General features: G+C 40.3%; 2 protein-coding genes across 2 annotated transcripts in view; both read left to right on the top strand.

The window, feature by feature from the left end:
- Positions 1-26,529, top strand: part of iars1 (isoleucyl-tRNA synthetase 1) — a 72,296-nt gene that overhangs the window by 1,246 nt on the left and 44,521 nt on the right. Inside the window, exons 2-12 of the mRNA XM_037770628.1 lie at positions 442-565; positions 2,520-2,676; positions 3,112-3,231; positions 3,445-3,527; positions 4,905-5,022; positions 5,115-5,262; positions 11,392-11,479; positions 15,506-15,566; positions 15,909-16,004; positions 20,517-20,639; positions 26,244-26,335. Of these exons, the coding sequence (XP_037626556.1) occupies positions 442-565; positions 2,520-2,676; positions 3,112-3,231; positions 3,445-3,527; positions 4,905-5,022; positions 5,115-5,262; positions 11,392-11,479; positions 15,506-15,566; positions 15,909-16,004; positions 20,517-20,639; positions 26,244-26,335 (1,210 nt within the window). The remainder of the gene's footprint in view (positions 1-441; positions 566-2,519; positions 2,677-3,111; positions 3,232-3,444; positions 3,528-4,904; positions 5,023-5,114; positions 5,263-11,391; positions 11,480-15,505; positions 15,567-15,908; positions 16,005-20,516; positions 20,640-26,243; positions 26,336-26,529) is intronic.
- LOC119488749 (vimentin-like) lies at positions 20,660-23,739 on the top strand. Its single transcript, XM_037770639.1, has one exon. The coding sequence runs from the start codon at positions 21,520-21,522 to the stop codon at positions 22,654-22,656; it is 1,137 nt and encodes a 378-aa protein (XP_037626567.1). The 5' UTR covers positions 20,660-21,519; the 3' UTR covers positions 22,657-23,739.

Genomic DNA, 26,529 nt, shown 5'->3' with positions numbered 1-26,529 from the left:
AAGACTGGATTTAAAAGTGGTGACAGAGTCAGCTGATCTAATGCTCAGTGGAAGACTGTTCCAGAGTCGAGTCGGGGAGCCAGTACTGCAAAAGCTCGATCACCTTTTGTTTTTAACCTGGTCTTTGGAACAGTTAAAAGACCCAGACTGGCAGACCTGAGGGGCCTGTTTGGACAGTACCGTGTGAGGAGCTCAGTTATATACTCCGGTGCCAGGTCATTCAGAGCTTTATGTGTGATTATATATAATGAATGCGTGCTGAAAGTACTGAGGGCCAATAATGGATATTTTAATGGGTAATACTTTATTAACACTATAGCCCTAAATGGGGACAAATTTAAGTTTCATTGCATGATGTTCGTGACTCATGTACTGTGATTTATTTCAGTCTATTCCTGCTCAACAAGTTTATTGAGTTTATTGTTTTCTGTGTTTTGTCAGACGCCATGGTGGAGCGAGTCCCTGAATCCATCAACTTTCCCTCTGAGGAGGAGAAGATCCTGCAGCTGTGGAAAACTAAGGACTGCTTCCAGGAATGCCTCAAACAGTCCAAGAACAGGCCCAAGTAAATCCAACTGTTTCTTGTTTATATTTATTAATATACTAAGCAAAATGTATTATCACGGCAAACTGTTGAAGTGTAAGATGAGTTAATTTAGTTAAATAACCGCTCAAGACAGCTTAAATTAAAGTTTCTTTATTTGAAATGTTTTTCTTGTGGGATAAAATATCAAATTGAAAAACTGAATCCACAATTTAGTATGACACTCCGTCACATTAGCACGACTCATTTTAACCATCTAATTAAACTAGTCTTTAAAATGTAATCAATGTTAAAATATGCTTTACATTAAGAAAATGTATTCAAAAATATTTTGGTGGGGAACTACTATGAAGACTTAATGAATTAAGACTTAACAGTCATTTTGCTGTGTCTTTAATGCTGGCAGTGGTTAAAGATTTTTTTTAGGGATTGTCATTCCAGCTGTTGTGCTGCCAAGTAAAGACGTTGCATTACCTGGCTAACCAGTTATTGTTAGACTCATGAGTATCAGTACTTGTCCATCAAACCATGCAGTAATAAACAATGAAGCATTGAAGTCAGTTTAATAAGTTAATAGCAGTGTTGTCATATGTAAAAAGGCAGTCAGCATAAAAATTTAATGTTAAGTGACAAGAAATTGTTTTTATTTTTATAAAGTTATATCACCACAATAAATGGGAAAAGGGTGTGAAAAAAATCCTTGATAGTGAAACATGCATACAATTCTGAAATCCTTTCTCATATCTCTTACTTTGAGATTAATTGCAGGATTTATATATTAATTACCTTTTAAAAATTATTTTGTTTTTTTCATTTTTAGCCAACAAAAGATTGAATGTCATGATGACATTTGCTAAACAAAGCAAAATTGCTGTAGTGAAGAGGAACTTTGGACACAAACAGACCGTCACCAACACTGTCAGGATATTTGCTTAATAACGCTACCATGTTACCGTCTCCCAGTGCCCGTGTCGGTGTCAGCAAAAAATGAGCAGCATGAACTTCATATGGCAAACGAAGCATCTGTTTCTCCATACTCTCACTGTTTGTTATACACAGAGATGAACAGAGCAGTTAAAGGGACTATTTGTAAGATTCAGAAATGCTGCTTAACAGCGACACCTGTGGCCTTGAAATCAACGAAAGTCAGCGTCGAGCTCGCGCTTGCTCGCTCTACATAGAAATGAACGAGCATCGCTCAAAACAGTGAGGCGACACACGTCAGCTAAAAGCACAATATCACTCTATATTTCAGCTGCTTGGCAGTAATGTTAGCTGACCAGACGGAGGTCTCTCCATGAATCAATGCTGATCCTAGTGTTGGCTTTTCCTGCTCAGCGCAGGCTTCAGCAGCGGGGCTCCTCAACGAGTTACGTTATCGCCTCCCGACCGCAGCCGAAGACATCGGCACCCGGTCGGTAACGAGACGATAACATAACTCGTTGAGGAGCCCCGTCACTTCACAAGACACGGAAAACCTCTGTTGGTCTGGAGGAGCTGCAGCATTTATTTCTGCACAAACGTCCACTCCACATTCTCTAGATATTCTCAGAGCTAAACTAACTCTTCTGCAGTGTTGAGTGAGCGCGCGTTCACGTCTGGAGGTGGAGCGAGACAGCGAGGACGCGCGCGCTGTCTGAGTGAAGGAGAGCAGGCAGCGAAGACGAGGCTCCGGCCACACGCGAGCGCGCATATGCGAACACGCATGTGTGCCGACCCGCTACATTTATACGCTTAAAAAGTTACAAACAGTCCCTTTAAGATGCTGTTTTTCTGTATGAACAAACCATGACTACACTCGTATAACGGGGCAGTGTTAATGTTGTGTCTGTTGTCTTGCACGCTTGGTTGAGAGGAACGTGTTTCCAGACATCAGAGTCATCTTGCCTTATTATCTCATATGCAACCTATTTTTTTATCAAAGTGAAAATACAGTCGCCCTTTTAAAATATATCATTGCTCATTTCCCAACCAGGTACACCTTCTACGACGGCCCTCCTTTTGCCACGGGTCTACCCCACTATGGGCACATCCTGGCTGGCACCATAAAGGACATTGTAACTCGATATGCCCACCAGAGCGGCTTCCATGTGGACCGGCGCTTTGGCTGGGACTGTCACGGCCTGCCTGTGGTAAGAATCTCTTATCCTGAATATTGTTATTTAATTCTTATTCATACCATTCTTGCATTTATATTTAACACACTTAATAGATCCCACTTCTCAGCATTCTGTATGTACTTATTTACACTGTGGTTATATATTGTATGTGTCTGATGTACATATTTGTACATATTTCTTATATTTCTTATTTTTGTATTTATTTATATTTCTCTACATATATTGTTATATATTGTATCATTATGTACATGAGCTACATGTTACATACTCCTTTTTCTATTGGCTTACATTTTTGTGCTTTTCTATAAGAGCAGCTGTAACATCCCAATTTCCCCCCCAGGGATCAATAAAGTATTTCTGATTCTGATTCTGGAAAGAGTTCTGCATAGATTTACAGATTCATCCTTTGATTATTCACTTATCTCATGTTCTTTTCTGTTTTTGCAGGAGTATGAGATTGACAAGACTTTGGGGATCAAAGGGCCTGATGATGTGGCCAAGATGGGCATCGCTGAGTACAACAAGCAGTGCAGAAACATTGTCATGAGATACTCCAACGAGTGGGAGGTGAGCAAACGGGAAAACACATTATGTGAGAGTAATTTTTTAACCGTACTTGTAAGGCCAGTTTTTCTTTTTTGTTTCATGTGTCCTATATCTCACATGTACAATACAGGTGTTTTTTTATATGAGCCTTGATGGGGACTGACCTAAAAATAATATTATAATAATTATTATATTCCTTTGATTTGCTATGTGCATGTTTGTTTTTATTCGTAGACTTCAGTGAGGCGAATGGGAAGGTGGATTGACTTCGACAATGACTACAAGACTCTCTACCCATGGTTCATGGAGACTGTCTGGTATGAATGTCAAATTTACCATCTCATGAGTTGTGGCTTAAAGATGCATCATTTGTATTTTACTTTTATACAAGGAATTAAATGTAGGCCCTATTTGATATACTAATAACACAAAGTCATTTTCATCAGAGATTTGTTTTGATTTAAAGTCAGAGCTCCAGACTAACGTTTTCCACTTAGACCACTGGTGCTCCTTACTGAACATTTTAGTGACACCAGCACAAGAGTGCACCACTTAATCGACAGGCAGCGCAACAAAACCATATTTTCTTTCCATTTTAAATGTATTATTAATAAATGCTTCGGTATTACATAGAGAATTTACAGAAATAACAATGTACTGTTTTATTTCAAAGGAAAAGTCACAAAGTGAATTAGTGCTTTCAGAGTAAAAATCATTAATTGAAAAATAATTGTGCAGTCGAGTCTTATGGGCTACTCCTATAAAGGTACTATAATTTTAACTGATCTAACGTGTGATGATGTGTTCCAATTCAGGCAAACTCAGTATCTTCCTTTAAATCTCCTAAGACTAACTTTTATCTTGTCTCTTAATTTGTGGTATTTATTGTAATTAATACATATTTTTATAATATTTTATTGTAGAGCACCTTGTAGCATGGTTTTTGAAAGATGCTATACAAATAGTTATTATTACTATTTGTCTCTCCTCTGTCGCACACTGGGGCTGTGCAATTCACAGCTACTGCATAGCCACCATTACGAATAAAAGGATGTCTGTCATCTTATCAATCGGGATGTTCTTTCGGCAGAAATTAGTGTGTTCATTAGACTGTAAAAATAAGTGCGTTCGTAATAATACCAGTCTCTCTCACCGTTGATAAATGTTACTTTTTAAGCATGCAACGAATACACCTACACTTTTGTTACCACAAACCCGCGCACCGTTGTTGATGTGGATGGCACAAACACAAATTCTCGCTCCCTCCAAGTGTTTCACATGGTATACAATGATGATTTAAAAAAAGAAAATAAATGGGGGGCATATTTGCAAGTTGCTTTGATGCTCCTAGTTATAAAATGTAGTCGCACTGTCTCCAAAAATAGTCACAAAATGCAGCTAAATGGTTGCGGTCTGGAGCCCTGAAAATATCTACTCCACTTAATCATTTCTTCAACTTTAACCTGATTATGATCCCAAAGGAAATTTAGTTTTCAGCCATGCTTCAAACACTTAGGTCACAGGAGATGATAATGAATAACCTCAATCTACTTGGAGTAAAACACTTAAAGCATTATATAATAAGAAATGCAATACAGACCAGACTTAATCGGTTTCTTGAGTCTGTCCTCTTGTGTGCAGTTTGTCTCTCCTTCCCTCTTTATGTTTTTTTCATGCGTCTTCTATTCATTCAGGTGGGTGTTCAAACAGCTGTACGACAAGGGTCTGGTTTACCGAGGTGTCAAGGTCATGCCTTTCTCCACTGCCTGCAACACCCCCCTGTCCAACTTTGAGTCCCACCAGAACTACAAGGTTGGCACAAATCACAACCCCCATCACACCTCATCCTCTGTTTGGATGTAAATATTGAATTGACTTAATCTCTGTTTCATTTTTGTCTCCAGGACGTTCAGGACCCGTCGGTGATCATCAACTTCCCAATGGTTGGGAATGAGGATGTGGCTTTGATCGCCTGGACGACCACACCCTGGACACTGCCAAGCAACCTGGCCCTCTGTGTTAACCCGGAGTTCTTGTATGTCAAGGTCAAAGGTGAGAGACGAAGCTTGACACACGTACTGTGTCCTAGTTACATACTAATCTTTATAGTATACTCTTTTTGGTTTATACTTGTGCCGTTGGATGTCATTCAAAGGCCCTGTTCAGACCTGGTATTAACATGCGTCCTCAGTGATCGGATCACAAATGGACAGCTCTAAGTACAGATGTGAACGCACTCAAGACACACTGAGGACGGATTGAGATCCGATTGCCACATATGGACATATTCTTTTAGCAGTGTGTACGCAAATGTGTCCTGGGCCACATTAAAGCTGAAGTAGGCGAGATTGGAGCAAATATGATAAAAAAAAGTTACCTGAAAAAAATCCTGTGCCTCTGTGTCCTCCGGTGCTCCTAACGGCATCTGCAAGATTTCATAAACCGGAGGAAAACAAGCAGTAAGACCTGATCTGAGGTCTGCTGTCCAGCTCCTGTCTATGAGAGCCGGCTGTCAATCACTCACGAACTCCGACCAAACGGTCAAACTAGGCAGCGCTGATCAAATATGAATCAGTATTATGTTACGTTAATGCCCATTTGTCACCTCATTTGACGACCCGCTTGGATCTGCGGGATCACTGCGCTCCTCATGTAAGTAGACAGGCAGACACAAGCGCTTGTCTGCCTTGCGGCATGGAAACGGCTTCTGTGTTCTACTATATTCTGTTGGTACAATTGTATTTTATTAAAATATATCTTATCTATCGGCTGCATAATCTACAGACTATCAGACTAGACACGCAAAGTGCATTATTATTATCATCATACTGTTGGAGATGTGTCTGTGTTTTTGTTCCGGTGATTTGAACGGAGCTGTGACTAATGAGGACAACACTTTTTGAACTTGGTCCAGTATTGAGTGACAGCGATGCTGCAACGGGCTGCAATGTAATCACTCGGGACAATTCCTCACTGTCAGTGTAACGTTCACTAAAAGTGTTTTTTTTGCCACTGACAGGCTCAGATTGTTATTATAAGTGTCTGAACATTATGGAAAGGACCCTACAGAGAAATATAACGTTTTTTCTTACCTCCGCTTGATCCGGTCTATTTGTTATTGTGTCCAAGTCCAGCTCAAGGAGAAGTCTCGTTGTGAAATCTCATGTTGCATCCACATTTTCGAAATCATCTTAATATTCAGCCTTGACATTGAAAATCTTTTAGATATCACTAAGCTACACTTTCTGTACTCCAACACAACAAACTCTACCCTGTTTCTACCGCTGTCTTCCGGCAACACATCATCTCGCGAGATTTCAGAGCGAGACTTCTCCTTGAGCAAGACTCTGTAATAACAATCAGAGCCTGTCACGGCAACACCGGCACTCTTCTGCTCTCCCGAACATTTCCGCCGTTGTCTTCCGGCAACAAATCACATGACACAAACAGGCCGGATCAAGCTAAATTTAAAGAAAAACTATTATTTCTCCGTAGGGTCCTTTCCATAATGTTGTCAGACACTTATAATAACAATCTGAGCCTGGCAGTGACAAAAACGAGCACTTTTAGTGGACGTACATTGACGGTGCCAGGTTGCCCCGAGCGATTACATTACATCCTGTTTAGCAGCTGCCGTCTGCAGCGTACTCTTTAAATACTGGAGCAATTTCCTAAAGTGTTGTCCCCATTAGTCACTCAGACACAAATACGTGGGAAAAACCAAGTTACCCTTTAACAAAGAGACAGAGAGCAAAATGTTTCTCCAACATTTAATAGTTATTTGTTTTTTTTCTGACGATGTGTTCCTGGAACTGTTTCACCACCACCCACTGTTAGTTTACATTTATTTCCAGCTGTGAGTAGCGTCACGTTGTCCTTAGTGCATTTTATTCCGTGAGAAAAGTGTCCATCAACAGCTCCCTCAAAGATATAGGTTTTTTAATGATGCATATTGACTGTTTTGAGTATATGTATTTTGTCACTTTTCTACTGTGACCACACTACATACTCAAAACCTGCCTAAAACTTGTGTGTAGTATGAAATTGGGCCACAGCTTTGGTTCTTGAGAATCAGTGTTCGGTCACTCGTGGCGACATAAAGAACCCCTGATGTGCTGATTGGGACTGAATGCTTCTCTGTGGAGCTTGTTTCCCTGAAATGTTTTTGTCGTCTGTACTTACTTCAAGTCATTGTAGGAGGGGAAAAAGAAATATTTGCTCACGTATCCTTCCCACAAACATGTTTGTCTTGTGGATTACTTGAATTACCAGGATTGATAGTTTTGTTGAACGATGTTGCTTAAATGTTTTAGCCTCAGGACGAGGTTTTCTGGCTGGAAATCTTGTTTCCCTTGTGGGTGAATGGTGTTTTTTTATTCAGAAAGAACAAACAAAAACAAATTAACAGAGGAGGAGTGCTGCCTTGGTAAATTTGCACCCAGAGGAAGGGATTTCTGCACCATAATGTGTTGGAGGAACTTCTAGCCTTTGGATAAGAGTTAGCTGATGAAATAAGACTGTTTTTAGTTGTATGACAGGGGACTATCTGGGACTGGAACTCTGTTTTTATCTACAACTAAGCAGACGCTTCACATTGATGTGCAGTAATCAATGCTAAGGCATAACTGATGTTCACGTAGGCTCGATAAAAACATAATCTGTCCTCCATGTGCATGTAGACTCACCCATGTAAAATGGCCCTGTCAGATTTAAACAAAAGACAATTAAATATATTTGTGTTTGAATTTAGCTAATGATTTCTATATACAGGTTGCACTAACAAGTGTTTTTGCTTTTTTGAGCGATGACTTCTTAACGGCACAATCCAAAATGAATGTGTTCGTAACGGCAAAATAATCCACAAAGAAAATACTCATCAATGTATTCCAGCCCAATATTTATAATTTATTTATCAACTACATATTAAGTTTACAGTAGGAAACTGACTATTTTTTTATGCCTCCGCAACAGCCATGGTCGGAGGCATTATGTTTTAGGGTTGTCCATATGTCCCATTCTCGTGAACGCGATATCTCAGGAACACCTTGAAGGAATTTCTTCAAATTTGGCTCAAACGTCCACTTGGGCTGCGGTCGAATATCTCTAAATGCTAAGGAAAGGTGCTTCAATGCCTCCTTTCTTATCTCCTTTAGCATAGGATACACTGAACCATCCTTTAGGAAAGGAAAGGAGATAATGACGTCCCAAAATTCCTTGCGGCAGCAACATTTAAAGCGACGCGCCATTCGGCCATCAATAACATCTGCCGTCGCTGTTTAGTTGTACACTATGGATGAATTGAAAACATCCTTCTTAAGAGGTGTGATTCTGTTTTGGACAGGAGTCCTCACTTGAATTGTACAGCACTGAGTTTGTCACTGTGCTCATTGGAGTTATAAATAAAGTCTGTAACCCAGTGTAAGTGCAGCCGTATTCTCTTCGCTCCGCAAACGTCCTTATGAATCCCTCTTCAAATTTCCTTGACCTCATGACGCTTTCCATCGAGGTCTAAGAGAAGACGTAGGAGGTAATTTCTTTTACTATTCGACCGCAGCCTTGGACTCGAGGGTGAACTGATTAGATTTTTGGTGGTTAAAGGTCAAGGTCACTGTGATATTACGTCCGTCCCATTCTCGTGAAAGCGATATTTCAGGAACACCTGGAGGGAATTTCATTACATCTGGCAGAAACGGCCACTTGGACTCAAGGACGAACCGATTTGATTTTGGAGGTCAAAGGTCAAGGTCACCGTGACCTCACAAAACACGTTTTTCACCATAAATCAAGAATAATTAGCTAATTATGACAATTTCACACAAATATCTTATAGGATGAAGTGATGATATTTTGGACAGACCTGGATTTAAACTGCAACTTGACTGGTTGGCGGAGGCTTACAACCGCGAGGCGGTAATTCTAGTTTGTAAACATTGTTATTAAAATATCTTTTGTTTTTTGGCATTTTGACTCAGAGTAGGCGCAGGTGTTACTAATAACATCAACGATGACTCTGTTGTATTCAAGTGAGTCATGGCAGTGAGCCAGCATGCACAACACCAGGACCTTGAAACTGAAGCAGCTAAATAGAATTCAGCCATCTTTCATTTTATTATTTACACCTTTGCTTTTCCTACTGTGACATGTCAAAATGTCGTCTGTGGAAACAGGCTTATCACTGTAACATAAACCAACAGCTTTGTTCATGTCATCTACATGTGTGTGTTGTTCAGAGCCAGACCTGAGAAATGTGGATGAAGCTCAAATCAGGTCGCTTAAAAAAAGTAATGTCCTTGTTCAAATACATTAAAAAAAAAAAGACTCCAGAGAGGTGGCTAGTGTTTTTCTGTTGCCCTCCTGCTGTAGTTTTTGGTTCCCCGTGAGAGAAACTGGTGGGTTTTTTAAAGGATGACCTAGATTCATCATACCAGTTTGTCATAGCCTCGTTGATCCTGCAGGGGGCACTGTTGAAGCACAGTCGGTCATTCTGACTGCACCGCCGGTGCTATGCTGCATGGGAGACCGCCTTGGAATACCAATGAATGTTTTTTTTTTTTTTTCTGTATCAGCTCAGTCTCTCTTTTTATCTCCCATCCTCTCTCTCTTGCTCGATCTTCATCCAATCCCCCCCTCCACCCCTCATTTTGTTATCGCTCTCTTTGCCTCCACATGCACCTGTTTTTGTCCTTCATTGTTCTTATTTTCTGTCTCTTTCTGTGTCTGTCTCTTCCTCTCGCTGCCTTTGTTGCCATTTGAGTTGAGGGCTGTCAGCAGCAGCAGGTCTGAGCTGTGCAGTCATTTGTCACAGCACTGAGGGGAAGAAACATCTTTTATTGATGCTGCCCCCTTCTCTCTCTTTTCGCGTCTCACTGTCTCGGGCCGTTTGGTTTTTGCCCTCTTGAATCACAACTGTTGTCCCCGCCTGTTGTTCTCAATCTCCCCTCTATTATCTTTCTCAAAATCCCCATTTGGCCAGTTCTCCAGGAACATCCAGTTTCCCAAAATGCCAGGCAGTTATCCTACATGAGGTTGCAACTTTTCAATAAGCCCAGCTGCTGGTTGATTGGTTGTAGCCGCATGATGGGGTCCATACCTGACCTTGACTTGATGGCTCACCATGTTCTTACGAAACAGGACTTGACATAGAGGTTCAGCACACTTGCATGTGGCACGGCTATTAGATACCTGGATTTGAACCGTGCTTCATGAGTTGCCGTTTATCATACATGAAATTCGGTTCAATAAACATAAATCATTCTGCAGGGTGCTATTTAGATGGCAGACTTTAAAAAATGACCAGAGCATTTTTCATCATATCAATCAATATCTTCATTCCCACCTCATTACGTTCACTGTGAGGTTTGAAAGCTGTACAGAAAAGGAAAGGAGAAAATACCTGCTGAGATGTTTGTGTTCATGTCACCTTGAAAACATTTTTGTTTTGTTTGTCAATTGTCACGTGATGAAGACCTTTACCTTGTTAGACTACGTCATAAATGTTGCAGGTGGATAATGTTTTCTGTTTATTGCCATAAACGACACAGAGGGTCTAGTAAACCTCTTTGGTTGCCACCGTAGCTTTCCCTTTATGCTATTCAACAAACATTATCTTTTTTTCTGCCATTACTGTCTCTTTGGCCTCACTTCTGTGGATTTACTGTGTCTATATCTTTGTCTTTTTTTTAACATACATTCTCTTTTTTATGCTTTATGAGACAATGAATATACAAATAACAAAAACAGTAAAAACATTCAAGAAGTGGAATATAAGTAAGTTAATAGGTTAGCGCAAACATAAAAACATATAGTATTAAATAAATTGAAACATAAAGCTTAGTTCAGTCAGGCTCTATTCATTTCTATAATTTACACACTTCTTTTGCCAATTTTAAATTGATTTTAAGCGATTTGCAGTACAACTGGAATGTGTTGTAAAAAGCATTAAAAGTGAGGATTTTCATTATCTTTGTCACGTCTGCACTCTTTAATTTGTCTTTATGTTCTTAAGGTTTGTGTTCTGAAATGAGATGTGTTCTTGTTTAAAGTGTGCCTCCGTGTAACAGCAGTACAGGATTTAATAAGGAGTCTTGGGATGAGTCTGGATTTATTCCAGACACAGGCCTGGCAACAAAGTGTGAAGACTCAACAAATGTGTTCACGTGTGTTTTTCTGTTCATCTCTCAGATAACGCCACGGAGAAGATCTACATTTTGATGGAGGCCAGGCTGGGAGCTCTGTTCAAGTCTGAGGGCGAGTACACTATCCTGGACAAGTAAGTACACAAGACCCTCTAGCCACATCAAGAAAAACACCAAGAGTGCAAATGACTTAATATCTTAAGGCCCAGAAACACCAACCTGATATCAAAGAACTAGCGGCGATGAAGGCCGACTGTTGCGTCGCTTCACTTCGCCAACTACCACGTACGTTATGCGCCTGCGTGAGATGAAATAACTCTCCACACCAGCAGGCAGCAGTAGTCTGTATTCGTCATTCAAAAAGGGAAACCAGAAGGCCGAGGACTGTGGATATATAAGCCATTGTAATGATATGTACATGAAACAAAGCGGCGTTTGCCGACCATTTCCACATCATTTCCACTCACCACTTGGCTTCATTCCAGATGTCGTTGTGAAAATATCCGTGTATTGGAATGATCAGATGAGATGAAGATGGAAAAATGAGAAGAGTCTTCTGTGTTTTTCCTCTTGACTTTACTCATTGGCTAGCTTTCCTCTCTTCCGTTTCTCTTCTCGTGTACTGATTCGCCTAAACTGAACCACCAATCAGAGTGATATCTCTGACGACGTGCTGGGCCGCCGATTCAACATGCTGAATCAGCCAAAAAACTTCCGACACGGGCAGACTAGAGCCGACGGTTCGGAACAAACCCTAAAAACTAGGCTTAGCCCCAAACTGTCCGACGGACATTCATTTACCTCTTGTTACATGCTTAATATGTGTCCAAAAAATATTTTTTATAGATTTTATTTGTAATAGAATATTTCTCTTTTTGATGATTCATCTTGAACTCGGGGGTGGTTACATAGGTGCATCCAATCAAATATGATTTGGGGAGACTAGCTAACCCCGCCCAGCATATAAAACTGCACTTGACCATTAGCTAGTGGGTAGCTAGCAGAGAAATATAGCAGGAGGTCTATGCTTAGCAAAATATAATAGTTCTTGAGGTCTAATTTATTTATTTAACCCCTATCATCCTTCTCCTGATCTTAACAACGTGGGTGAGGTTGAGCAGTTGTCTACAGCTCTGTATCTCTCCACAGCCTCGTATCGCTGTATATGTTCTAAACCAACCTAAACCCACTTTTGATCGATCCAATCAGATTTCAAGGCTTTGATTCAAATAGCTCTTGTAACTAAACCCCAACCCCATATTCTGTTTACTCTTCAACTTACGTTTGACTGTACCTTTGAAGGAATAGTTGGGGTGTTTCGAAGTGGGGTTCTATGAGGTACTTATCCATAGTAGGTGTATTACCATACCTACAGTGGATGACGGTCGGCACACCCCGAGCTTGGAGAAACAGACAGGAGTACCATTATGGGAGCAAATATAGTCTACTGCTATGGGGATGGCAGAAAAACATATTTAAACCACCTTAAAGAAAGGCTCACCTAAAAAACATCTCAGTTTTAAATATCAGTTTAAGTGTACACTATATTAAGAATATTTTCAGATGGGGAACTGAACTGAAAGTGAAGACTATACTGTTTTTTATCAACGGAGTCTGCTGGCTTTGAAGAGACAGCATGGATAAGTTTCACTTTCAGTTCAGTTCCCCGTCGGAAAGGGCTGTCTGACCGCAAGATGAAGTGGTGAAAATATTCTAAATATAGCGTATACTTAAACTGACATAGATTTTTTTTTTTAGGTGAGCCTTTCTTTTAGGTGTCTAAAATACGTTTTGCTGTCAGCCCCGTCCACAGCAATGTATTGCTTTGCTCCTGTGCCAATACTCCTGTCTGTTTCTCCAAGCTGGGGGCGTGCCAACTGCCATCTACTGTACGTAATACACCTACTATGGATAAGTACCTCATACAACCCCACTTCAACACACCGAACTATCCATTTAAATGTAGATAATTCAGCCTGTAAGTGCCAAAGTACAACAGTCCTTTGCTGAGCCACTGGGGAAATGTATCTCCCAAAAATGACATGAAAGTATTGAAAAGCACAGTTCAATCCTATTTCATTACTATGTACGGTATATCTACTATCTACATATTATCTGCTGAAGTATCAACTTATTTTTATCAGTACATTTTTTTACTGATGCTTTGGCAATCTGGGCCCTGATGATTTGATGGTAGCATGTTGCTTTAAAAACGCATCGCTGGTTGTCAGCTCTCTGTTATAGCTGACAAATTCTGCTAATTAGCATTAAAGCCAATACGACTGAACCTTGTAATAGTTGTAAGTGTTTATGTAGTTACTTCAGAGTTAGTGTTTTTCCATTAAGTGTTTATATCAGATTTTACTCCCCCACTCTCCTCATTAACCTTAATATTAATAAAATAATATTAATAAAATAATGTTAATTAATATACACTGAAACTGACAAACTCGATAAGTTGAGTGAATTCACACCTAGCTATGGTCTCTCAGTGAGCGTCAAACCTGTGTTTCAGTTACTGTGAAAGGTTTTCTCTTGAGTTATAACTTGTCTTCCAGAGTTAAAAGATGAGGATAAAGTTACTGAATTAGTAGATGTGCATTTTGCCAGCTGTGTGTCGTATGCAACACAAAGCAATTCAAATTCCCCAATTTCCCAGTTCAGTGGTTGATTCTGGTACATGATTCTGCAGAATGGAGCAGGGAAAGAATGAGGCAATGTGAATTAAAGAAAACACCTGAATGAATAGAGGATACAGAATATACTGAAACCTGATGGAGCACATTTCCAGGCACGATTTATACCCACTCATCCCATATATTGAACGCATTATCTGGCAATTAAGAAAGCATGTTAATGTCTTCACTGATTGATGCACCTTCTTCTACAAGGACAAAGTCTCCATACACAGAGGCAGAGACGTCTTTATTCTGTGTGATAATTACAAAAACAGCATATCATGACTGACTTAAACGTTAAATTGAGATTTCAGTTTTTGTCCTAATAACCAAATAAAAATGATGGGAATGCTCAAGTAGGAATCATATCCTATAACATTTCATTTTTTATATTCTATGTTATATTGAAGCTGTTCTAAATAGCTTTGGATCACCTAGCGTCACAAGGGTACAGGTTTGGTTTCACCGGTGGAGGGACACAAAGTCAAAAAACAAACCCCTTCAAATTATGTAAATCCTGCATTTTGCATATTTATGTCAACGTTGAGAACAACACATTATTATGATGCTGGCTATCATTCTTTAAAAAAAAAAATTATAATAAAGATTTTAGAAATGCCATCTAAATTGCTGTATTATACATTATAACATTATAACATTGCTGTATTATTAATACACTAACCCTCCTTAAAATCATATTTAGTTTTTATTGATGGAGACCTCCTACAATTATTTGTGCATCTTCACAAAAACAAGCATTTTTCTTTTAACCACGCCAACGTCGGTCGGTCGGTCGGTCGGTCGGTCGGTCGGTCGGTCGGTCGGTGCACCACTTTGGTCCAGAATAAATTATTTCAACAGCTGCTGGATAGATTGAGAAATGTTGTACAGACATTCATCGTTTCCAGAGGGTGAATCTTACTGACTTTGGTGATTCTCTGACTTTTCCTCTAGCGCCACCATGAGGATGATTTTTGTTGTTTTGAGTGAAATGTCTCAACAAATGTTGTTGGATGGATAGCCATGACACATTTAGGTTCTCCTCAGGATGTCGGTGTTGTTTGGTGACACTTTGGTTTATGACCAAATATCTGCTAAACTAATGACATTTTCATCACCCATCAGTTGTACTTGTGTGTGTGCTACTTAGCAAATGTTAGAATACTAAACATTATACCTGCTAAATATCAGCATGTTGGCATGCCGACGTTTGCATTTAGCTCAAAGCACCGCTGGGTTGAAGTACAGTCTCACAGCATGCTAGCATGGCTTTAGACGCTAAGACTCTTAGTTGTAAATATGCAGAGGAGTTGTCAGTAGTGTCTGCAGTCTTCCTGTCAGGCTGCAACAACCTCCACCAATCAGAGGGTTGGGCAGTATCAACAGCTCGACAGTCAGAGGATACTGTTTAGAGAAATAATAGTGAGTAAATGAAGGTGAATTACAGATATTGAACTTTAAAGGTGTTTTATGTGTTTCTAGATTTCCCGGAAAGACGCTGAAAGGGAAGAAATACAAGCCTCTTTTCCCGTACTTTGCCGAGGTTTGTAGTTTGTATTTGTATTCCTGGCTGTTTCACAGGTTTATATATTGTTTGCCAGAAAATGAAGACGGACCTATATCTCACTTTAATTACCTGTCTGACAACAAATTGGCATCTCTGTTTACATTCTTTAAATCTGTCTCTATCTATCTATCTATCTATCTATCTATCTATCTATCTATCTATCTATCTATCTATCTATCTATCTATCTATCTATCTATCTATCTATCTATCTATCTATCTATCTATCTATCTATCTATCTATCTATCACTCACTATCTTTTGCTTCCTCACCGCTCCCCCGCCTTCATCCAATTCTCTTCATCCTCGTTTCACTTCAGTGTGGGGAGAAAGGAGCGTTCCAGGTGGTGTTGGATAACTACGTCAAGGAGGAAGAGGGCACAGGAGTCGTCCACCAGGCACCTTACTTTGGAGCTGTGAGTGTGGTCTTTCACTGTTTTCCAGCTTTGTGTATTTTTTTTTTATAAAGAGATGAATCTTTTGGATTATAAAATGTCCGAAACAAAAAAAATGCCCATCACAATTCTCTTTGTGACCAAAGAAACCCAAAGATATTCAAGTTAATATTATTAGAAGCACAGGCTAGCAATTGTTTAGCACTTAGACCATATAAATTACCCTTTAGTGTTATCAGTGGTCAGCACCACTACTGTAGTTTACCAAAAGTACACAAGTGTATGATAGCATAATATGAAAACTGCTAACAGAAGTGGTGAAGTAACACCGACTAACAAGTCTTTAAAAAAATAATGTGATCAATTTCCATACCAGTATTAATGAATAACGGATGGTCTGGATTTACTTTGACAATTTATCAGAGTCTTATGCCCGGGCCACACTTCCTGCTTGAGCAGCGCGTGTGCATCGCGGAATCTCTTGCTTTCTATTTTGGTTGAACCATGTTGACAGGTTCGAGCGGCCACACAGCCCACGTGAGTGTTCGCCGTGATGCCGTTTAGTAGGAGTAGTCATTTAACTTGTTAGCAACCGCCTTTTTGAAGATACTTAAAAGCTTCAAAATACACGAGTGGGGTATGTCATAGAACAAAACGTTAAATTCTCTTAAGCATTTAACCACAGACCTTATTTCAGGCATCTAATTAGAAACCCATTGAAAAAAAAACATTTATTTCGACACGAGGGAACCGGACATGCAAAAATGGTAACTCATTTCTGGGTTTCAGGACTCATTCCTGCAGCACTCTATAGTGGATTATTATTATTTACAAATGAGCACACACTTCTCAACCTTTTTCTGTCTAAAATAAAAATAAATTACATTTGTAATGCAATGAAATGGAAATTATGAAAGGCAAACTCTATGTAGAAAGAAAGCAACGCTGTTTGTGTGGACAACACACGCGTGCGAACAGCAGCCGTTCAGCGAGGGAGCCGCCACACGCTGCTCACGCAGGCAGTGTGGGTCAGGCGATAGACATAAGCCTGGTAGTTAAGACTCTCAATGAAGACCCGTACCAACCAAGACTATAAAGATTAGGGCAAGGCAGAGACTAACAGAGAGTAATATATTACATCAAGCTTTTTCAAAGTTTAGAATTGCACAGGTTTACAGTGAACTGTGGGGGCTGAGTTTACTGTGTGCAGCTCTTGATCCTGCTCCCTTCTGTCACGGCGCTCCAACTGCCTCTTGTCAGGCTCACCCTCCTCCTTTTTAATTATAATGTACTTCACTTCCTCGAGTGATTTGGAATGAAGTTGAGAAATGTACTTCTGAAATGTTGCTTCTAGTAAGCTTATTTATGCAGTCCTGTAGACGCTCATATGGAGCACACTCTGGAGGAAAACAAGGTCACCTTTTGTCGAGCGTAACTGTGTGGATGGCCGCCCTGCCATCCTATATTAAAAGAGTGCATCCAGACCGGTTTAGTCTTTCATGTCCCTCCTAGAAGCATCGCCTTTACCGATTTATTCTATTTCTGTATTCGCTTATGTTTTCTGAAATTTGAGGAGGGTTTTTTTTTTTTTGTCGTGGTGAAAGTGGTCAACATGTTTTCCCCATTTGCATGTGTTTCCTCTAGTTGCACTGCTTTAAGTGCCTTTAGTCATCGAATATGTAGCTCCTGTATACTGGAGTCAACACATGCTGACATTGGTTTATATATCACTTTACAAAAGGACTAAACTAATATTTGTTCTTGACACTAACAAATGATTAATAACAATAACATTTGTATTCATTATTGATAAAATTGGTGGTTTAAAACTTGATCTGAAAGCCAGCACATTTAATCAAGACTAATTAAGACCCACTGGTCTTGAGATCTCTGACCCCGTTTGGGGAAATCATTTAAAGGGGCTAGATGTAAGAATCAGAAATTGCTTGTTAATAGTGACACCTGTGGCCGTTAAGGGAATGACAGTCAGCGTCCTGTTGCTTGTGCTCGCACCTCGTAGACGCGAGCGAGCAACGGTCAAAACAGGGAAGCGACACACACGAGACTGAACGTGATTGACAGCTAAAACCACAATATCACAATATATTTCACATGCTTAGCATTAATGTTAGCTTACCTCTCCAATAGGAATTTTGCCAGCTCGGGGTCTGTTTTGATTTCCAAAACCAAACAAAGGTCCCTCCATGAATCAAAGGCCCGGCCGATGTTGATCCTAGTTTTCCCAGCGATGTCAGTCACATTCCTTTTTTACAAAACGGGCTTCACTAGATATAACTTTGTTGTTGTTTTTTTGTGCTTGCATGGAGTTTGTGTTGGAGTCTGAGTTGTGGTGGAGGCTGGTCGTTTGTTGGCATTAGCGCATTCCATTTCTAACCAAACGTTAGATATCGTTGGATCCTGTTAGCCATGTAGCAGAGCTGAAGAGAGTAAAGGCACTCACAAGCGCGAATGATGTCACATCCGTTGGATTTTGCCGAAAAAAAACGGCCCACTATCTTCACATTAAAAGCAGTCTACAGGCTGATAGAGGAAACGGTTACAACCTGTTTATACGTGTAAAACCGTACATACCGTGCCTTTTAATTAAGAGTTTTGTCTTTAATAACCCTCCACCTTCTTAACATAATTTTATGTTTTTAATAAATGTAGAATACTCTCATGGGTACCATGTTTCTGTGTGTACTCACTTCACATTGACTTGTATGGTTATTAAAGAGACTTGTGAATTATTTGTATTGAATGCTACAGTATCAAGGTGTTCCTACAGTGTAGAGGCTGGTGTTGCAGTGCCATCAGAGGTATTGGGTCATTGCTAATAGGTTAGATGTCCTTGTCAAGGGCAGATGGATGCCCCCGTGGCTGTAGCCAGCTGTGGATACACACTCGTCTTTCTCTCTGTCTTAGCTTCCTCCTCTGCACACTCTGCTTATTTCACTGCAGCTCAGTCCCTACGGGGCTGTACAGTAATCCCTTCACCTCCCCACGTACACTTTCATTTAAATGTTTGATTTTTTTTATTTGGTAACACTTCAATGAACTTCTATCAACATTTTTTTTTTTTTATTTAGTGATCACATTCACTTTGATTGGTTGGTGAAGATCGGAAACACAACTGCATTTCCTCTGAAGATATACAGTGAGAAGAAATGCGCTGCCAAACTACATTTCTCAAATTTTATGTTGTTATGACTGGATGTGAAATGACCCTGCGAGCCATCCATCTTGGATCTTGACAGGGTGTTTGAATACAAAATACATTTACAGCCGGACCGTACTCCGATTTTTCATGCATAGCTGTCACATGCCACTAGTGCTTCTTTCAACACTGCAAAAAGTATCCAGCTCAACACGGAATTTAATATGGAGTCATAACATATCTTTAAACTAGTGAAACTGGCTGCCACATGGGGTTAGATAATTAATTATTTTCATATACAGTTTGATCTTTTGGAGAATATTATTGAAACAAAGGACATTAACTTGAAATAAATGGGTCACTGTATCAAGATATTAAGATAATGTTACTTAATTAACATTTAATAATAGGCTACAGTACATGGCTTTGTAATAATTAGGGCTGCTCACAATTATTTTCATTCTTAATTCATCTTAAAATTATGTTCTCAATTAACTGATTGTGAGATCTATAAAATGTCAGAAAACGGTGAAAAATGCCCATCGCAAACTGCTTGTTCTGTACAACAAACAGTCTCAAACCCAAAGGTATTCATTCTATTATTAATAGTTGTTCCGATACCGATACCAGTATCGAAATGCGTCCGATGCTACCCGAAATTCGGGATCAGGTATTGGTGAGTACGCCAGTCTATGCACCGATCCGATACCATAATCTATTAACCCAGAAAAACATTTAACTCCTTTAACCGGAAATCAATTCTTCTTCACCGCTCCAAAACAGTAGCCTTCACTGTGCTGTCGCCCTGGATGTGTCATGGTTGCCACTGGCAACTACTGTTTTAGAGCAGAAGAAGAACTGATTGCAGGTAGTTTGTCACATGATGACAGCAAATAACAACAGAGCGGTGCTAGTGGGGAGTGTAACGGTAGAGCGAGCAAAATGTCAGCCATTTGGCAACGTTTCACAGTTGAACATCCAACAAGTAAAACAGCGATATGTACAGTATGTAAGGCTTCCGTTTCAAAATTTAGCAAATTAGGACAGCTAAGAGAATAAGGAAATATTATTTATTATGTTAGTATATGTTAGTTATTTTCTTTGTAACTGACAAACTGAATAATAAAAGAAAGTTCTGTTACATTCATTCTCTGTATGTATTTGTACATATTTTTGTTTTAAAAAATTACTTTAACAATTAATAGATTATCAAAATTTGTGCCAATAAATTTTCTGTCGATCAACAAATCGATTAGTCGACCAATCAGTTTAGTTATAATTTGCATTTTTGTTGCAGTGAATTACATTCGTAATAAATATAGAATTGGACAATACAGATGGCCTCTCTCTTACGCTGTGTATTCTTCTCTCTGCAGGATGATTACAGGGTGTGCACCGAATACAAGATCATCACGAGGGACCAGACTCCTATCTGCCCTGTGGACGCCTCGGGCTGCTTCACTTCAGAGGTCACTGACTTCGCGGGACAGTATGTCAAAGTGAGTGACACATCAGACATTTACATGTAGATCAGGGTTAGCAGACATTTCAGCCTTCCACCCCTGGTAAGAGCCACTGGTATGATACATGGGATGAAACCCTCAACTGATACTGATAGCTGCTTTAATTCAGCATTTAATTTAAATGCTTTCTGGGCACCCACTCTCCTCTCCGTTTCCTCTTTTTATATCTGGAGAATACATCTCTCTGTAATGATTTTTTTCCTCTTTCATTCTGAACAGTTGCACTGAAGTGTGCCCTTTCTATTTCCTCATAGGTTTAATGTTTTTTTATAATTATGTTAGGTGGTAACTGAGATAAGAATATGAAATATTCATCATGTTTTTCAAATGTAATTTAAAATTATACTTAAGGTGCATGACTTGTTCATTGATGTGGAGAGAGTTAAGGGAATCGGCGTCAGAGCAGTTTCACAAAGTTGTGTAGGAAAACCTGCTGCCAAAGCAGTTTGTCACTGTTTACCAGTGCACTGAGTGCCCTCCATGTCACACCCAACTTCATTACCATCCTAAGTGGATAGAAAATGAAAAATAGCCGTCATACATGGTCCCTTCACTATTTCACATCCTGGCGCAAAGGCCAGGGAGTGGACTCGACCCGTCCTGGCCGGTAACAGTACAGCGTTAGCTAATAAAGAGCATGCAGCCACAGTTCTCTGTAAGTCTGTCATAATCCACATTTGAAATATGTTCAAACCGAGCGCGAGTTTCACGGCTGTCCGAGACATTCTTTATTGCCGCATAAAAACTCGGAGGTGATCTGTGGGAGCGTCAGTTGCGACGCGGGCTACACAAAGAGAAGCCGAGAGAGCAGCTGTTCCTCTGTAAACTGAAAAACAAACCCAGTACTTTACACAACATGAGGGCCGCGTCTTACACCCAGAAGAGCCTGCAGGTCAGCGGCTCCGGCGGCAGAGTGAGGGTTCAGAGCCCGTCGCCTTCCCGCTGCCGTGGATCCTCATATGACAGCCGGGGGCGCGCCGGTTATCGCAGCACCGCCGTCGAGTTGGGCACAGAGATACACCAGCAACATGCCAACGAGAAGGAGGAGATGCAGGAACTCAATGTCAAGTTTGCAGGATACATCGAGAAGGTCCAGGCACTAGAGCAGAGAAACGCCGCTCTTCATGCTGAGCTGGCTGCGCTGCAGAGCCGCTACAAGAGCGGCCCCGCAGGCATCGGAGAAGAATATGAGCTCAGGTTTAAAGAGGTGCGGGAGCTGATTGAGGCCCTGACTAATGAGAAGGGAGCAGCTGATATCGAGCGAGGCTACATTGAAGAAGAGGTTGAAGTGTGGAGACTAAAGCTGGAGGAGGAGATGGCACTCAAAGAGGAGGCAGAGATGATACTGAGGGAGTTTCGCCAGGACGTCGACGGCGCCACGCTGCAGAAGGCCGAGCTGGAGAAGCGTATAGAGCAACTTGTGGCCGAGATAGAGTTCCTCAAGAAGCTGCACGATGAAGAGGTGGCTGACCTCATGAAGCAGATCGAGGACTCAAAGATTACCGCAGAGCTGGATGGGGATCGGCCTGACCTGGCTGCTTATCTGCGCAACATGCGCGCAGAGATCGAATCTGTCGCCGCCCGCAACGTCCAGGAAGCCGAGAAGTGGTACAAGAGCAAGTTCGACACCCTCAAGGAGCACGCCGGCAAAAATGAGGAGCAAATGAAGACCATGAAAGACGAGATTACGACCTTCCACACCCAAGTGACAGAGCTGCAGAACCAGATCGACGGGATGCGGGCTCGCAACTCAGCCATGGAGCAGCAGCTGGAGGACATGGAGATGTCCCACATGGATAAAGTGGGGAGCCTCGAGGGTGTCATCGCTCAGTTGGAGATCCAGCTCTGCGAAACCAAACTGGAGATGACCAAGTATCTCCAAGACTACCAGGAACTGCTGCACATTAAGCTCAAGCTGGACGCAGAGATCGCCACCTACAGGAAGCTGCTGGAAGGGGAGGAGTCTAGGCTTGGAATTGCCAAAGATGCCTAAATATCCGGGATGAGAGGAGTCCAAAGCAGCCACAGAGAAGACCAGCAGAGCATCGTGGAACGGAGAGATCAGCTCATACTTGTTAAAAAGATTCTTCCCCTATCTCACCCATTCGTCCCCTACTTTACCCTCCACACGCCAAGGACTGAGTATTGTTTGAAATGTTTCGATATCAATGCCGATTTGGCACCTGAGTTTCAGTGCAGATGCCAAAATAATCTTAAAATCGGCGTTTGTGAAATGTGTTTTTTCAACAAAAACATTTTTTTTATATCATATGATATCAAATGTAAAATGTTGTCAAAACACATGTTCTTTGGAAAGAACTTTTATTCTAAAATTGCCAAAATTTTGATTCAGTAAATTGAGGGAAAACGCATACCTACTCTAGTGAGCTGCTTGCTTGCAGGCAAACATCCCCCTCAAAGAAAGACTTTCCCAGAGTTTTGATTCAAATCAGGAAGTTAAAAGATAAAAAAAATAAGTAAATAAGATCACAAATCAGACCAAACGAGCTACAGACACTCAGTCACTACGGTACGCAGCCCTTCTTACCCTATTGCCACACCCTGACCCCGTTATCTTTACGTCTTTGCTTACAATGTCTGCTTGCCTCCCATTTCCTCCCAGTCCTTCATACTTTAAATTTTACATAATTTTCTCAAAACAACCCTCCAGTCCTTCTCCTTTCCTAACCAGCTCTACCCCGACGCCTCCAGTACCCCCCTGGTTCACGTTTTTCGGCCCTCAGGTCTCCTTAGTTATTCCCTTTTCCTACAACACCCTTGCTGAATTCACCTTCCCTTTTTTCCTGCCAAATCAACCCCACTGTTAAACCTCTCTCACCGTTTCTGTCACTTCCCTTTGCTACATCTGCTCACTTTCCTCCTTGATCCAACTTTAGGTTCCCACCTCCTTTACAAAAAAACACTTTTGTCCTCAACAGATATGATTAGTGTTTTGCCTGGTCTTTACAGAATCCACTGGTTAGTCCAAATGTTTTGACAAGACACAACTATTGACCATTTACACTAATGTTGACCAACTTTTACTTAATAAAGATTGAAGTGAGTGCATACAAAATCATGCATGGATCTCTTTTTCCTTTCTCCTGAGTTACCTGTTGTCCTCTTTGATGATGTCTTTTCTTTCTGGTCTACTTCGTCTCTTTCTGTAATAACTTCTCCATCTGCTCTCTCCGTCTCTTTACCTTCTCCTACCATTATTCTAACCTACAGTTTTTACTGAGTCTGACCTAGTAAATTACAATTATTTTAGTATTTTGCTTTTTGCTTTATCCCGTATATAAATTCTAAATACTGAATGTGCCACTGAGGAATAAAACGGCTGTGTGAATCCAGCGTTGGCCAGGCTGGGTCTGGTACTTTAGCTGGGGTAGTTAAAATGATTACACGAGATACTGACTGTATTGGAACCAGAAACTCTGCTGTGTAATTACGCTTTGTTACAAAGAGAGTCTAAAAAGAGTCACACATACGTGTGAGTAATCTAGTAAATATATGGAGTTACCCTTGTTTATACTAAATTGGCCAGGTGGTGAAATACTCTCATTTGGTTGCAGGCGAATTTCCAATGAATCTCCACATCACAGGTGCTCTTTCATGTTTTAATGAGCCTGGGTCAGGACTTAACAAAATTTACTCCTGGCTGAGAAAGTCTAAAACTCCTCTCTCTCTCTACAAAGAGGTCACAACCAACAGTCTGCCAAACACCTAGGTTAGAAGTCATATTTATGAGCTTCCTGTGAATTGCACTGGGAGCTTGGTTAGAGGGAGATGAAATAGTGTGTGATAAGGCACAGGGCTGATTGCATATTAGATTGTTTGTCATAAACAATGAGCTGGATGACAAAACAGACAATTTCTCCCTACCTCTTTGGTTGTATTTATCATTCCTGACTGTGAGCAGACCGCGACCTTAGCTGTGAATTTACCTTGGTGTCTCTTAAAGGGAAGCATAAAGCCACAGTGCATTCAAGGACCCAGAGCTTTCTCACCTGAATGAGGAAATGTAAAATGAAAAATATAAAATGTTTACCTAGTGATAAAGGAATGGTAGGACAAATGCGTTGCCTTAACTCTAGCCATAGCAACAAACTTCCATTAGTTTCACCATGGTGTGGTTTCACTTTGCACCTATCTTAAACACAAGAAATAAAGTAAAAATGCTAAAAATTGATTGAACTTGAATTATTGCTGAGTGAACATCTTATTTGTGCAGGGGAACCACTGGTCTGTACTGAATATACTACTACTAATAATAATAATAATAATGTTTATATAATACAATGAGATACAATATAATATATTTTAACTAATACTAGTAATAAGTTCAGATGTAGTTGTACTGATCTTCTGCTGTGTTATGAACCATCCAGACCTCTCAGGTCGTCTGGATCAGGTCTGCTTAGTGTCCCCAGAGTCACAACTAAACATGCAGAAGCATCGTTCAGTTTTTATGCACCAAATATTTAGAAGAAGTTCCCAGAAACCTGCAGGACCAACTCCAACTCTGAGTTCTTATAAAACGAAGCTTAAAACTTTCCTGTTTGCTGCTGCCTTTTATTAACCCAGATAATGATCCTATATACTGCACTAGAGCTTTTACTCTGGTGTGTTATACTCTATTTTAGCTTCTATCCTAGCTTTTTATTTTTAGCTTGTTTTTATTTTCTAATCTTAAATGTTTTTATAACTGTTTTAATTATGTCTCAATGTTCTTTTTCACTTTGTCTTAATGTTCTTGAATGTTTGTGTAAAGCACTCTGAATTGCCCTGTTGCTGAAATGTGCTATACAAATAAAGCTGCCTTGCCTTGCCTTACTGCACATTATGAATACACAAGACTGTCTTGATCTGAAGAGTTTTACAGAACAAGGGCAAGAAAATAGTAATTATTTTGAAATGATTTAAGACCAATATTATATAGTGTTTTTAATTAAACACTGTTAAATTCTGTTCATTTTTGAGATGCATAAAATGGTGTGGTGTCATCCAATTATTTTTTTTCCCACTGCGGTTTAAAATATAGTTGACAACATGCATACTAAATATGATATTAATATTATGTGAATAATATCATGAGCCATGGACAAAGAAAAAATACATGATAAAAAAAATATATATATATTTTATTTGTTGCATGAAGAACTGCAGGTTCCAGTAATCAGGGTCCACTTGTGGCAAGGGCAGCTTGAAAGTGCTTCTATTAATAGAAAGTGAGCAGAAAAATAGTGAGATGCCAAAGAGCTTGGGTTGCAAATGTACTTTCATAATCTGATTTTTAGTATCATCCCTAAATTTTCAGCTTGTTTTTCATGTTTAAACAATTTTACATAAGCTGAAAATCTTGTTTTTGCTGATTGACCTCCAGTGCGTTGACTAACATTGCAGCAGTGATGCACACTATGACATCACAGATGGGTGTAGTTGCAGGTGCAACACTGCCCACTTCTGACCGCCCCCAACCGCATGGGAACTTTAACCACAGAGACCTTGAAACACAGCTGTTAATCTTTAAAGCTGCATTTTGTAAAGCATTTCTGTTGTTTTTGCCTTGTTTTATAGGATGCTGACAAGCACATCATCAAGTGGCTGAAGGAGAAGGGTCGTCTCGTCAATGCCAGCAGTTTCAAACATAGTTACCCCTTCTGCTGGAGGTGAGACAAACAGACAAACTAATGTTACCCCTGACTGGCTCCTTACGACTCACTTAAGACTAACAGCTTCACTCTTCCACTGTGGACCCAACGGTTATAGATTAACCCCACCTGCTGGAAGTCAGGCTTAGAGGTCAGATGTTAACCTGTACAAATTAAATATTGTATTTTCTACTTCAACACAGGCAGCCTTA

This window comes from Sebastes umbrosus, chromosome 1 (assembly GCF_015220745.1).
Source record: "Sebastes umbrosus isolate fSebUmb1 chromosome 1, fSebUmb1.pri, whole genome shotgun sequence".
NCBI classification, from domain to species: domain Eukaryota; kingdom Metazoa; phylum Chordata; class Actinopteri; order Perciformes; family Sebastidae; genus Sebastes; species Sebastes umbrosus.
This window is presented reverse-complemented; position numbering and strand designations above follow the sequence as displayed.

Coding starts and splice junctions, on each gene's coding strand:
- LOC119488749 (XM_037770639.1), top strand. CDS start 21,520: ATGAGGGCCGCGTCTTACACCCAGAAGAGCCTGCAGGTCAGCGGCTCC.